The sequence below is a fragment of the Terrapene carolina genome, unplaced genomic scaffold, assembly GCF_002925995.2.
Source record: "Terrapene carolina triunguis isolate 2854851 unplaced genomic scaffold, T_m_triunguis-2.0 Scaffold69, whole genome shotgun sequence".
Classification (NCBI taxonomy): Eukaryota; Metazoa; Chordata; order Testudines; family Emydidae; genus Terrapene; species Terrapene triunguis.
The window spans coordinates 34195790-34209264 of record NW_020664420.1 but is presented as its reverse complement, the minus strand read 5'-3'; the positions used below and the strand labels follow the sequence as shown (position 1 = coordinate 34209264).

The 13475-nt window shown below is 47.4% G+C and overlaps 1 protein-coding gene across 3 annotated transcripts in view; it reads right to left on the bottom strand.

Moving 5' to 3' along the window:
* Positions 1-11092, bottom strand: part of ERBIN (erbb2 interacting protein) — a 136663-nt gene extending 125571 nt beyond the window's left edge. For 2 of the 3 annotated variants that reach the window (XR_003899779.1, XM_029910889.1), the window contains exons 1-2: positions 10895-11083; positions 654-771 (exon numbers count right to left, since the gene is read on the bottom strand). Coding sequence is in view for 2 of the 3 variants with exons in the window: in XM_029910889.1 (XP_029766749.1) it covers positions 654-771; positions 10895-11083 (307 nt within the window). In the remaining variant the exon portion in view is untranslated. Of the gene's footprint in view, positions 1-653; positions 772-10894 lie in introns of all 3 variants that reach the window. The other variant, XM_029910890.1, reaches the window with a different exon arrangement.
* Positions 11093-13475: the final 2383 nt, after the last annotated feature.

Sequence of the window (13475 nt, the reverse complement as noted above, 5' to 3'; positions counted from 1 at the left end):
CAAAATCCAATCAAGAACATTCAAATTTCTGACTTTCCTTTTACACTAAGAATTAGCTGTGTACAGCATTTAATTTTGTTAATATTAAGCAAAATAAACTATTTATGTTTGGATTCAGCAAATGGAATCCACTGCTGAAACTATATACAGTAAACCAATAATGATATTTATTACAAGCTCCTGGTTATTCTCTGCCTGTTACCAGTCACAAGATTTAGATCTCAGTATTTCAGACTTCAGATTGCTACTTACAGCCCTGATCCTATAAACAATATGCACATGCTTTGCAATTTGGCCACTTAAAATAAATGAACCAACTCGTGGTGGTGCAGTTCAGTGTGTGTATGTTTAAGTTTGCAGGATCAGTGTATTTCATTCCTCTATCAATTTTTTTTTGTACTGAACCACAAAGTTCAAACTAAACAGTTTATTTTATTTTTTATACCTCTGAAAATAATAAATGTCACACAGACACATTACAATCAACGTTTTTCCATACAGCAAGTTTGACAGTCACTTAGGCTGGTGATTTATATTTAATATTAAGACAAGTGTTTTCTGAAAGTAATAATAGTTGCTTCTGCGATTCTGCATATTCATACTGTTTTGCCCTTTCGCTCCTCTAAAACGTAATAACAAATAAAATAACTTACCATTCTTGCTGACATCCAGTTCCCTGAGATTAATGAGATTTGCAATGGATGCTGGCAATGTTGTTAGATCATTGTCTGGCAAACTCAGCTTGTGCAGGGATTGACAGTTAAAAAGTTGCTATTGAAACAAAGAAAAAAGTGACTGAGCATCTTTCAGTTTTCTGTATATATCTTTTGTTTTTAATCCTTTTTAACTTCTGACCTTCTCACTAGAAAAACAGGATATTTGTGAAACAATTTTTGTTTTAAATTTAGTGAATTACTGAATTACAAAATGTGCATCAGTGAAAAGCTGTAACTGTCTAGAGCCAGCAAAGTGTGGGAAACATTTGTTAGATGCTCTCTACAAACATCTTCCAATGCTTCAGAAATCATTAGCTAGAGCTAATATGTAGTAATGAGGAATACTAAAATTCACGTTTCAGAGTCAAAATGCCCGACAATTCTCAAACCTATAAATAAAAAAAGCAGAAGCAATTGTAGGAGAGAGAGAGAGCCTGGAGCACTAGCTCCGGTGCAAAATTTGAAGCCTGCATCAGAGGCTGTAAACCAAAGTCAGGACATGTATTAAAGGAATTGCTTACAAGTTCACTGTTTGTTACATTGCAAAGTTGTTGCTAGTGTACTAGGCATTAAATATTTACATAAATATATCTTAGAAGGCTAGTACAAATATACCCCAATCTAGTACAAAATAAGATGGATAAATACAAATGTTTTCTCCAAGATATCAGAAACAAGTGGAGATAAGAAACAAATGTCACAAAACACATAAGGTGATACGTAAAGTGGTACCTAAGTTGTTTATCCCAGTTGTTTGTCTCAGTCTATAAATATCACCATTTGCGTCGGTGAGGGGACAGCAAAAATTCCTGATAACTGAGCTACTCCTTGCCATAGTGCACTCATGTGTTAATGAATTTGGCAAGTTGTGCAGCTTGTTAGAACTGTGCCTTAAGGGCAATAAATCTGGCCAAGCACCTTTGTCACCAAACTGTGCCTGTGGTCTTTCTCCACGAGTAACATCAAGGTCTGCTAAATTAGCAGGCTGCACTCTCTACTACTGCTGAGAAAAGACGGTTACTCACCGTTGTAACTGTTGTTCTTCGAGATGTGTTGCTCATATCCGTTCCAGTTAGGTGTGTGCGCGCCGCGTGCACGATCGTCGGAAGATTTTTACCCTAGCAACACCCGGTGGGTCGGCTGTGGAGCCCCCTAGAGTGGCGCCGTTATGGCGCTGGATATATACCCCAGCCGACCCAGCGCCCCCTCAGTTCCTTCTTGCCGGCTACTCCGACAGTGGGGAAGGGGGGCAGGTTTGGAATGGATATGAGCAACACATCTCGAAGAACAACAGTTACAACGGTGAGTAACCATCTTTTCTTCTTCGAGTGCTTGCTCATATCCATTCCAGTTAGGTGACTCCCAAGCCCCACCTAGGTGGCGGGGTCGGAGTGAGACATTGCTGTGTGCAGAACCGCTGACCCGAAAGCAGCATCGTCTCTGGATTGTTGCACCAGCGCATAGTGAGTAGCAAATGTGTGGACCGATGACCACACTGCAGCTTTACAAATGTCCTGGATTGGTACTTGAGCCAGAAAGGCAGTCGACGAGGCCTGGGCCCTCGTGGAATGAGCAGTGAGGCGTGGCGTCGGTACACCGGCCAGGTCGTAGCAAGCACGAATGCAGGACGTAATCCAAGAGGACAGGCACTGTGAAGAGACCGGTGAGCCTTTCATCCGGTCGGCCACCGCAACGAAGAGTTGCGTCGTTTTCCTAAATGGCTTTGTACGGTCAATGTAGAAAGCCAGGGCCCTGCGAAAGTCCAAAGAATGTAAACGTTGGTCTTGACGAGTAGCGTGCGGTTTCGGATGGAAGACCGGAAGAAATATATCTTGGTTTACGTGGAAAGGTGACACCACCTTTGGAAGAAAGGCAGGGTGGGGGCGAAGCTGCACCTTGTCCTTGTGGAACACCGTGTAAGGGGGCTCGGATGTCAGCGCCCTGAGTTCCGAGACGCGTCGTGCTGAGGTGATGGCTACGAGGAAGGCTGTCTTCCAGGATAAGTACAGGAGTGAGCAGGTCGCCAATGGTTCAAACGGAGGCCCTGTGAGCCTGGAGAGGACGAGGTTGAGGTTCCACGTCGGAACCGGCTGTCGTTGCTGTGGGTACAGCCGGTCTAGGCCCTTGAGGAATCTAACGACCATCGGGTTAGAGAAGACCGAGGACGTGAGTTCTCCTGGGTGGAAAGCGGAAATGGCGGCTAGGTGAACCCTAATTGAGGATGTCGCCAAGCCTTGGTGTCTTAGGGACAGAAGGTATTCCAGTATCAAGGGGATAGGAGCCTGCGCGGGAGACGTAGCTCGTTGCTCACACCAACAGGAGAACCTCTTCCACTTGGCTAAATAAGTGGTCCGCATAGAGGGCTTTCTACTTCCCAGCAGGACCTGTTGGACGGCCTGGGAGCATTGCCGCTCTGACCGACTCAACCATGAAGCATCCACGCCGTGAGGTGGAGTGACTGCAGGTCGGGGTGACACAGCCGGCCGTGGTCCTGAGAGATGAGATCCGGAGTCAATGGGAGCGTGATGGGCCTCTGTACTGACAGCTCCAGCAGTGTGGTGTACCAGTGCTGTCTCGGCCAAGCGGGAGCGACTAGAATTACCCGTGCATGGTCCCTGCGGATCTTGAGCAGCACCCTGTGGACCAGCGGGAATGGAAGAAAGGCGTAGAACAGATGGTCTTTCCATGCCATGAGGAAGGCGTCTGACCGAGAGCCCGGGGCTCGCCCGTGTAGGGAGCAGAATGCCTGGCACTTCCTGTTGGCCCGAGACGCGAATAGGTCGATCTGGGGAAACCCCCACCTTTGGAAGACGGAATAAATGATTTCCGGGCGAATCGACCACTCGTGCGTCTGGAAGGACCTGCTGAGACGGTCCACCAGCGTATTCTGGACTCCAGGCAGGAATGACGCCGTGAGATGAATCGAGTGGGCGATGCAGAATTCCCACAGGCGAATGGCCTCTTGGCATAGGGGAGATGAGCGAGCTCCGCCTTGCTTGTTGATGTAAAACATGGCCGTGGTGTTGTCGGTGAGAATCAGCACGCAACGGCCCTGTAGGAAGTTGAGGAAAGCCTGGCAAGCCAGGCGCACCGCCATCAGCTCTCGGACGTTGATGTGCAGGGCTAGTTGGGGCGCGGACCACAGGCCTTGGGTATGGTGCTCCCCCAGGTGAGCGCCCCAGCCTAGAGATGAAGCGTCCGTAACTAGGTGGAGGGAGGGCTGCGGGGCGTGAAAGGGTACTCCTGCACAGACCGCTGTGCGATCCGTCCACCAGGCGAGAGAGGCCAAGACCGAGGCCGGAACCGTGACCACCATGTTCAGGTCGTCTCGATGAGGACGGTAGACCGATGACACCCAAGCCTGCAGTGGGCGAAGTCGCAGCCTGGCGTGCCTGGTTACGTATGTACACGAGGCCATGTGGCCCAGAAGGACAAGGCATGTTCTTATGGTGGTAATTGGAAAGGCCCTGAGACCTTGGATGACGCCTGAGATGGTATGGAATCGGCTGTCTGGCAGTATGGCTCGGGCACGTCTGGAGTCCAGGATTGCTCCAATGAACTCTATTCTCTGAGTTGGTACTAGAGTGGACTTCTCTCTGTTGAGTAGAATGCCCAGCTCGTGGAAAGTGTTTGTCACTATGCGGACATGAGCCTGCACTTGGTCTCTGGTGCGGCCGCGTACCAGCCAGTCGTCCAAGTACGGGAACAGCTGTATCCCTTGTCGACGAAGGAAGGCCGCGACGACTGCCAGGCACTTTGTGAACACCTTGGGAGCCGAGGACAAGCCGAAGGGAAGGACTGCGAATTGGTAGTGTACCCTGTTTACCACGAATCGCAGGAAACGTCTGTGGGGCGGATAAATTGCTATGTGAAAATAAGCGTCCTTCATGTCGAGGGCGGCGAACCAGTCTCCAGGATCCAGTGAAGGGATAATGGTCCCCAATGACACCATGCGGAACTTCAACTTTACTATGAATTTGTTGAGTCCGCGTAAGTCTAAGATGGGCCGTAGACCCCCTTTTGACTTGGGTATCAGGAAGTAGCGGGAGTAAAACCCCTTGCCCCTTAGCTCCGATGGAACCTCCTCTATGGCCCCCATAGCGAGGAGCCCAAGAACCTCCTGTGTAAGGAGTTGCTCGGGGGGGGGGCCGGAGAGGGGGGGGGGGGGGGGGGGGGGGGGGGGGGGCGAGGAAAACTGGAGGGCGTATCCCCCTTTCACCATGCGAAGGACCCAACGGTCCGAGGTTATACGGGACCAAGCACGGTGGAAACGGGAGAGGCGATCCCGGAAGGGGGGAACCGAATCCTGGAAATCGGTTGAGGTGCCGTCCTCGACCGCACCTTCAAAAGGCTTGTCTAGGCCCAGAAGGTGGCCTAGGCTGGCCCTGGTTCTGACCGGGTTGAGGGCCGGTCGACCTCCGCCTACCACCTCGACCCCGCCTTCTGGCAAAGTCCTGTCTTGGACGAGGCGGGGGAGGGTAGAATCGCTGAGGCTGGGGCCTGAAGGGTCTGCGCTGAGGCCCTGGGACATGCATCCCCAGGGAGAGCATCATTGTCCGGGAGTCTTTTAGATTTTGGAGCCTCGAGTCCGTTTTCTCTGAAAAGAGGCCCTGGCCCTCGAACGGTAGGTCCTGCAGGGTCTGCTGCAGTTCAGGTGGCAAGCCTGACACCTGGAGCCAGGAGATTCGGCGCATTGCTATCCCCGACGCCAGGGTCCTAGCGGCCGAGTCCGCTATATCCAGGGACGCCTGTAGGGAGGTGCATGCCACCCGCTTGCCCTCCTCTACCAAGGCCCCGAGCTCTTCCCTCGAGTCCTGGGGAACCAGCTCTCTAAATTTCCCCATCGAGGACCACATATTGAAGCCATAGCGGCTCAGGAGCGCCTGCTGGTTCGCTGCCCGCAGTTGCAGTCCGCCAGCCGAATAGACCTTGCGTCCGAACAAATCGAAGCGCTTAGTGTCCTTCGATTTGGGCGCAGCAGCCTGCTGGCCATGTCGCTCCCGTGCATTGACTGATGAAACCACCAGTGAGCACGGTTGGGGGTGAGTGTACAAATACTCATGTTCCCTGGAAGGCACGAAGTACTTTCTCTCAACCCCTCTGGCCGTGGGCGGAATAGAGGCCGGGGTCTGCCAGATAGTGGTGGCGTTGGCCTGGATGGTGCGGATCAGCGGTAATGCCACCCTGGATGGAGCATCCGCTGAAATGATCTGCACGATTGGGTCATGGACCTCTGCAATCTCCTCCACCTGGAGGTCCATATTGCGAGCCATGCGACGCAGCAGGTCCTGATGGGCCCGAAGGTCTATGGGAGGCGGCCCAATGGCGGATGTGCCCGCTACGGCCTCATCAGGCGAGGACGAGGAGGATGCCCCCAGTGGCAAGGGGTCCAATGGTTGGTCCTGCTCCAGGTGTTCCTGGAGTTGGGCATCGCCTGCCCCCTGGTCCAGGGCCTCTGCAGGTGCGGGCACTGGAGCCTCCACGTCCCTTGGGGGAGGGCGGGAGATGGTGGACTCTGGGGCCCTAGGCTCCGAACGGCCAGAGCGGGAGGCCGATAGGGGAGCTCCTTGTGCCTGGTGGTAGGCCCAAGGAGTCCAGAAGGACCAATGCGCAGGTCCTTGCATAGGGTCGTCGGTCTCCTGCAGGTGGCCGGCCTCCACTGTCTCAGATGACCGCGACGCCGATCTCGACGGCCACGGAGGTGCCGAACCCGATGCCGTCGGCACCGGATGGTACGGTGCCGATCGGTGCCGACCGTAAGGCGATCTGTCCCTGTGCGGTTCCGGCGAACGGTGCCGGGACCTGGACCGGTGCCGATAGTCCCTCCGGTGCTGGGATCCCGATCTGGAACGGGACGACGATCTGGAGGAGGCGTGGTACCGGGAGCGGCCTCTCGAGCCCGAGTGGCGCTCATACCGGTGCCGGGAGCTGCGCCTCGACCCCGATCGGTGCCGGTCGTCGCGACGGTGCCGGGATGTTGAACGGCGCCGCGAGGAAGATCTGGGCCGCGAGTACGACCGGTGCCGAGGTGACATTCGGCGCCGGGACTCAGAGCGGCGTCGGGACCTGCTTCGGGATCTAGAGCGGTGCCGAGAGACTTGTGCTGGCGATGGTGGGCGCACCAGGGCAAGTTTCCCTCTGGACTGCAGCACACGTGGAGCCACCGGTGCCGGGAGTTGCGACGGCGCCGGCTCAGTGAGGGCGATCAGGTCTCTCGCGGTAGCGAAGGTCTCCGGGGTGGAAGGGAGACAAGGTTCCACCACCAGCCTTGGTGGTGAAACAGTCCGCACTGGACTCAACGGCCTCGGTGCCGGAGTCGACGGTGTGGCCGCCTGTCTTTGGCGGTCCAGCTGCGGACGCGGCTCTACCCCCGGCACCGGGGGAGCCGGTATCTTCGCGGCAGCAACGTCCCGCGCCTTGCCGGCCTTCTTATGGCCCGGAGAAATGGATCGGTGCCGAGGTTCTTTAGGCGGGCGCGGTGCCGACGTCGGTCGGTGCCGAACAGTCTTTTCTGCCGCACCGGTCGGGCCCGCCGGGGCGCTGCGCACCGAAGCGCTCGGTGCCGGGACAGGGCGCGCCGAGGGAGGATCCGGACTCAGAGCCGCCTCCATCAGGAGCTGTCGGAGTCTAAAGTCCCGCTCCTTTCTTGTCCTCGGCTTGAAGGCCTTGCAGATAGGGCACTTATCTGCTGGATGAGTCTCTCCAAGGCACTTCAAGCAAGAACTATGCGGGTCGCTGGTTGGCATATGCTTCCCGCAGGACGCGCACGGCTTAAAGCCAGGAGCCTTGGGCATGGGCCCGGCTGTGCGCCGGGGGGAAAAGGGGAAAAACACCCCCTAAACCCCCGATAACAATATACAATTATATATATACACAATACACTAACTAACTAACTTGAAAACTATCTATATAACTAACTATAACAAGAACAATGAGAAGCTAGGGAGTGTGGAGATCAGCTAAGCCGCGCTCCACAGTTCCAACGACCGTCAGGGGCGGTAAGAAGGAACTGAGGGGGCGCTGGGTCGGCTGGGGTATATATCCAGCGCCATAACGGCGCCACTCTAGGGGGCTCCACAGCCGACCCACCGGGTGTTGCTAGGGTAAAAATCTTCCGACGATCGTGCACGCGGCGCGCACCTAACTGGAATGGATATGAGCAAGCACTCGAAGAAGAACACCAGAGTTCCAAAAACAAAAGCACTAAGCAGCCATAACAACATTCCCCTCTTCTACAGCAATTACACTTGCTTCCACAAATAAAACAACTGAAGTCTGGATTTAAAACCATCCATTCTGGAACACAAGCTTTAACACCCACACAGATCAGTATTAATTTTTTAAAAAGGGATGAAGTTCATCTAAATTAAATATATTTAAAATAAATCTAAATTATGCAGCCTCCTTATTTTCCCCTCCCTCAAAGGTAAGACTAAAGACATTTAATGGGGATGGGGGGAAGGGGAAATGACTAACATTTTGAAGTTATCAAGACCAGCAGGATAGTCTGACTGTGCATATATATGCATGGGTTAATTTAAGAGAATAGACAGCCAATGACCTCTGTAAACATTATCATTAACAATATTAACAAAAATTATTTGTATTGGGGTAGTGACTAGAGCCAGAGCCCCACTTTGCTAGGCACTGTACAAAACATATAATGAAAAGATGGCTCCTACTCCAAAGTGCTTACAATCAATCTATAAGACAAGAGAAAGCTGGAGAATACAAAGAGATGAAGTTGAGGGGGAAAGCACAAGGAAACAATGGAATGATGCTGACCAGCATGTTAAGCAGTGGTCACAGCACTCTGGCTGCCTAATCACTGTCAAGGTTTTTGTACATATCACAGCAAAGTAGATTTTAAGGAAGGATTTGAAGAATGACTACAAAGTGATTTCGTAGGTATTTACGGGGAGTTCTTCCCACGTGGGAGAAAGCATGATAATACCTGTTGGAAAACTTTACAAATGGGCAGTCAAGACAATTTGAGGATCAGAGGCAAGGGTCAATGTTCGATAGCAAATAGGAGATGACAGGTAGGCCAGAGATAATCCATTGTCCATGGACAATAATTCCTCCAAAGATTAATATTGTCATCTGTCATCAAATAGTGCATAACATTGGTGTTGACGATTTGGTTCCTGACAATCTTGAGTAAGTCACAACTCATTATGTTCTCTTTTGCAACATTTCCCCCTCACTTGTGTTTAAACAGAATTCTGAGGAAGCACTGGCCAAACAGTGAGAATGTGTTTGGACTAGATAAGATTTACTTTAACTTTTTAGTGACTGCCACAACAACTGCTATGAGTATGAGCGAGAAGTCACTGGATTGCATTGCTCACATAATAAACCATTATTTCAACCACAAATCATGGAACAAGTCCCAGGAATGTGATGTTCACATAACACCCAGACCATAAGTTTGGAGGATGAATTATTCAAGAGACTAACTCTAGCCTGTGTAGTGACACAGAACCTTTTCTTCAGAAATATGTGCGTGTTACAAATCAACTAGCTTGCACCATCAGTGCTTTCATGAGTTAGATTTCCTTGGGTAATGTACTGGATAGGTGCTTTGGTTGGCATACATCTTTTGGAGTCGTTCCTTTTTCTTACTATTTCCAACAAGACAATGTGCTCAAAAGCTCATCCCTGCATGCAAATAGCTATATAAGATTTTAAAAATCATACTAAATTTATCTAATTATTCATGTGAAAAGAATGAAAAACATATGGCACAGGCAGTGGGGGAGAGGTTTACAAAAGTGAAAAGTTTTAAAATTTTGTTTTTTCATCTTCTGTATTTTGATACAGTGATCCATCATTGGGAGTGTGGAAGCCAACTATAAGATGTGCTTGTGCAGGAATGATTTATCCTTTCCGCTAACAGATTTACCCCCAGGAAGCTGTACTGGTAATTGAGTTGAGTTCTTTTGCAGCTTTAGGAAGTTTCAGTGCTTATTGTTAGCTGGAAGACACCATTTTGGCCAAAGCCAACTGGGGAAGGGGCTATGGTAGATAAAGCCTACTCTAGTCTTAAAATTTTTGGATACATTTAAAAAAAAACGTAGGTAACATCAATCTAGCTTTGGGAGGTTATCTTAGACAGATGTCTGTTACAGCCTTGAAAGACTGAGTAAGCTTGATGTAGGCAGAAGCCTGCCTAGCTTGAAAGATTGGTTCTAACTCTGGGGTGTTCCTCTTTAGCTGGAAGAAGACGTGCTATGCAGCTACCAAGAAATTTTTCTAACTTAAGTTATGTCAGTTTCTTGGGGACATAATATTAATTTATATATATTTCCTCCTATATTTTTAATGCTCCTGAGTCTCCTTCTACCTTTCCCTTTCTCAATATTTGAGTCTATGATTCACAGGTCATATTAGTGAGACAGATACTGGAATACTGCATACAGTTCTGGTATCCACATGTTGGAAAAAACTCAGAGGGAGCTGAGAAGAGCCATAAAAATTATTTGAGAGCCGAAGAAAATGCCTTATAGTGAATAGCGCTACTCAAATCAACATAGCTTAGATCGGGGTCCACACTACGTGATGTCGGCGGCCCATTCTTCTCGATCCAGTGGAGTATAGGAGTTGACAGGAGAGCGATCTGTGGTCGATTTAGCGGGTCTTCACTAGATCCGCTAAATCGACCGCCGATGCATCGACCGCCGCTCGTCAATCCTCCGGTAAGTGTAGACAAGCTCTTAGTAGTAGTAGTAGTAGTAGTGTTGGCTTAATTGCTCCCACTGAAGTCCAGTGGGCTTAATGAACTGTAAGCTGCTACCTTATTTGGGATAAACAAGAAACTGAGTAACTTCCTCTTTGGTTTCAATTGCTTGGACTTCCATTGGTTACAAAAGCTATAAATGTGAAAAATAGTCAACCTTTAAAGAGCCTAGCATAGTAACATTCAAAAATGATTCAGGCAGGGTAATGATCAAATTTTCCATATACTGGTGATGAAGATGAAAAGAAGCAAAAACAATAAACTCTTTAGTTACATATTAAGAAGTTTAAACTGGTGAGTTGAAAATGGAAGTTGGTCACCTACGAGAGCCCTCAATGACAACAGACTTTTAGAATTATTACTCCACTGCTGTATACTATAGATGTAGTAAAGTAACAGGGTTAATACACCTCACAAAAAACAAACCCCAACATCATACCTTCGGAAGCTCCTCAATCTGATTTGCATCTAAATAGAGTTCTTCCAAGGTCTTTTCAAAGGTAAATATCTCTTTCGGCACTTGTTCCAGGCTGCAGTGAGAATAATCAAGTACAGTGACAGTTTCTTCTTCTCCACGCAGACAGCGGCATGGCACCAACCGCACAAACAAGTTCCGCTTTGTCGTCATTTTCAGGTACTGTAAACAAAAATTAGGTTTCTGAATTAACTTTAGATTTTGAGAAACTAATATATATATTTTTTACCTCAACAGCTTATTAGACACAAAGTTTAGAATTTTTACATTTTAAGGACTGCAGAGCACCTGCAACTTCCATTGAAAAAAAGGATAATGTGGCTGATTGGCAGTGGTGAAAATCAGGCTCTAAATTTTTAATTTTTTTAAAAAGAGAAAAAAAAGTATCAAACTGATACCTCTGCTTCTTACAGCAAAGTTTCACTTTCTCAGGAGCATTATGCTTTAGTTCCTAGAAAATTAATTAGACATTTCTTATAAGAGGTGCTTTTATATTTCATATTAGGAAAACCATTCTAACTATAAGGATGGTTAAGTATTGGATTGGGCTTCCAAAGGAGGTTGTGGAATCTCCATCACTGGAAATTTTAAAGAACAGGTTAGACAAACACCTGTTGGGAATGACAAGATGACCTTGAGGTCCCTTCCAGCCATGCATTTCTAGAAGATAATGTTTTCACCCCTCAGCTCATTCAAAAAGTAGGACATAGATAATGAACCAATATGGTTTCTGTAAATTGATCCAACTACAAACATGACTGCCACTAAAAATTGCACTATAAAGAAACACTTAAAAAGTTGCTCAAACACAGGAATTCTATTCATTTTCTGCAATTCCACCTGCAGTCTGGAAAATTTCACAAAATACATATTTTACCAAAAAAGCCATTAAACATTTGTTTTACTTCTTAAAAGTAAATGAATAGCCAATAGGAAAAAGATTTTGATGGAAAACAATGAACCCAACTTTTTTTTTTTTTGGTGGTGCAAAAGGTAACTGCAGTCTATGATCCACCTTTGAATTTATGCAGTTACAAATTTGATCATGTGAACATCTAGTCTGCTACATATTCCAAATTACACTTCGCTCATCTGGAACCCATTTTGTGGTGATGCCTTACCTTCCAAAATTTATTTAACTCATGCATGAGTGTTAGTATTATTATAGTGCCTGAATTTCCATCTATCATGAAAGGGTGGAAAAGCAGCCTTTTGTAGATGGCAGGCTGTCAGAGTTCCTTACTGAATAATTAATATTACACAAAAGTCCAGCAGTATTAAAATAAGGCTTTGTATAGTTGTCTTTTTTGTTATTTAAATCAAGATAAATCTCTTTGCCTAATCAGTACACAGGGACTGGAATAAAGTAAAGTAAAAATCCATTTATTCATTGTCTGAATATTGATGAGACATCATAGCAGAATTTTCAGATGCTTTCTTGATCTATTGTTAACTTCAAGCACACAGCCATCTATCCATTTCCTTGCTGGTCGCCCCATACTACAACGACCACCACCATTCCTTCCCTAACTTTCTTGAAGTTATTTCCATCTATATGCCTCATGTGACTAAAGTAAATAAATTTGCTCCTGCTGATTTCTAATATTATAAATAAATAATATTGCCAACTAATATTTTTTTTGGGGGGAGGGGGGAAGGTTTCGAACCAGGAGATACGCAAGAACATTTGCTGCCACCACCACATCTCAAAAACTTAAATTTTCATCTTGTCAGTAGCATTTATTTTCCACAATTCACATCCATAAGTCACTATGGAAAAAAGTAAGCTTTTCACCAGGCGAACCTTTACACATTTTGAGGTGCCATGGTTTTTCCAAACTTTCATAAGCAACCCATTCCTAGTCTTCTTCTAATTTCTTTGGAACAGTCTCGTTGGTTGGATATGTAGAACCCCATCTACTACCTACTTCGACAACTTGACCATTAATCATGTCGTCTGCTTGCATTTTTGTTAATCCTGTCAATATCCAGGCATTTTGTTTTTTGCCATATTCAGTCCATATTCCTTACTAATTGTTTTTACAAATTCCAACATTTGTTGCATTGCATTAGTGATTGTAGCATCATATCGTATCTTCAGTGTATCTGAAGTCAGTTAAGAGGTGTCCATCAATAGAAACCCCAGGTCCTTCCATTTTGTCACAGCCTTCCACAGCTTGTCTCATACCCTGCCCGCACCTTGAAAAGGCTTAAGGACAGAGTACACCCTTGTCTCACACCCTGTCCAGGGAAAAACCACTCATTGCCACCTGTTCCTGTTCACACAGTGCTGTGTCTGATCATGGTAGAGACTTAAAATGAGTTCAATGAAATGCTTTGGAATCCCCATGTCTGCCATTGTTCTCCGAAGATGGCCATATTGGATGGTATCTAACGCTTTTATGTAGTCAATGAAACACATGATAAGTGGGTGACTGTAGTCCCTGCATTTTTCAATGATGTAGCAGATGTTCATGATTTGATCACGTGCCTTGTCTCTCTCTGTTGTGGTGGTAGTTCCACTTTTATCATTAACTTAATGCAT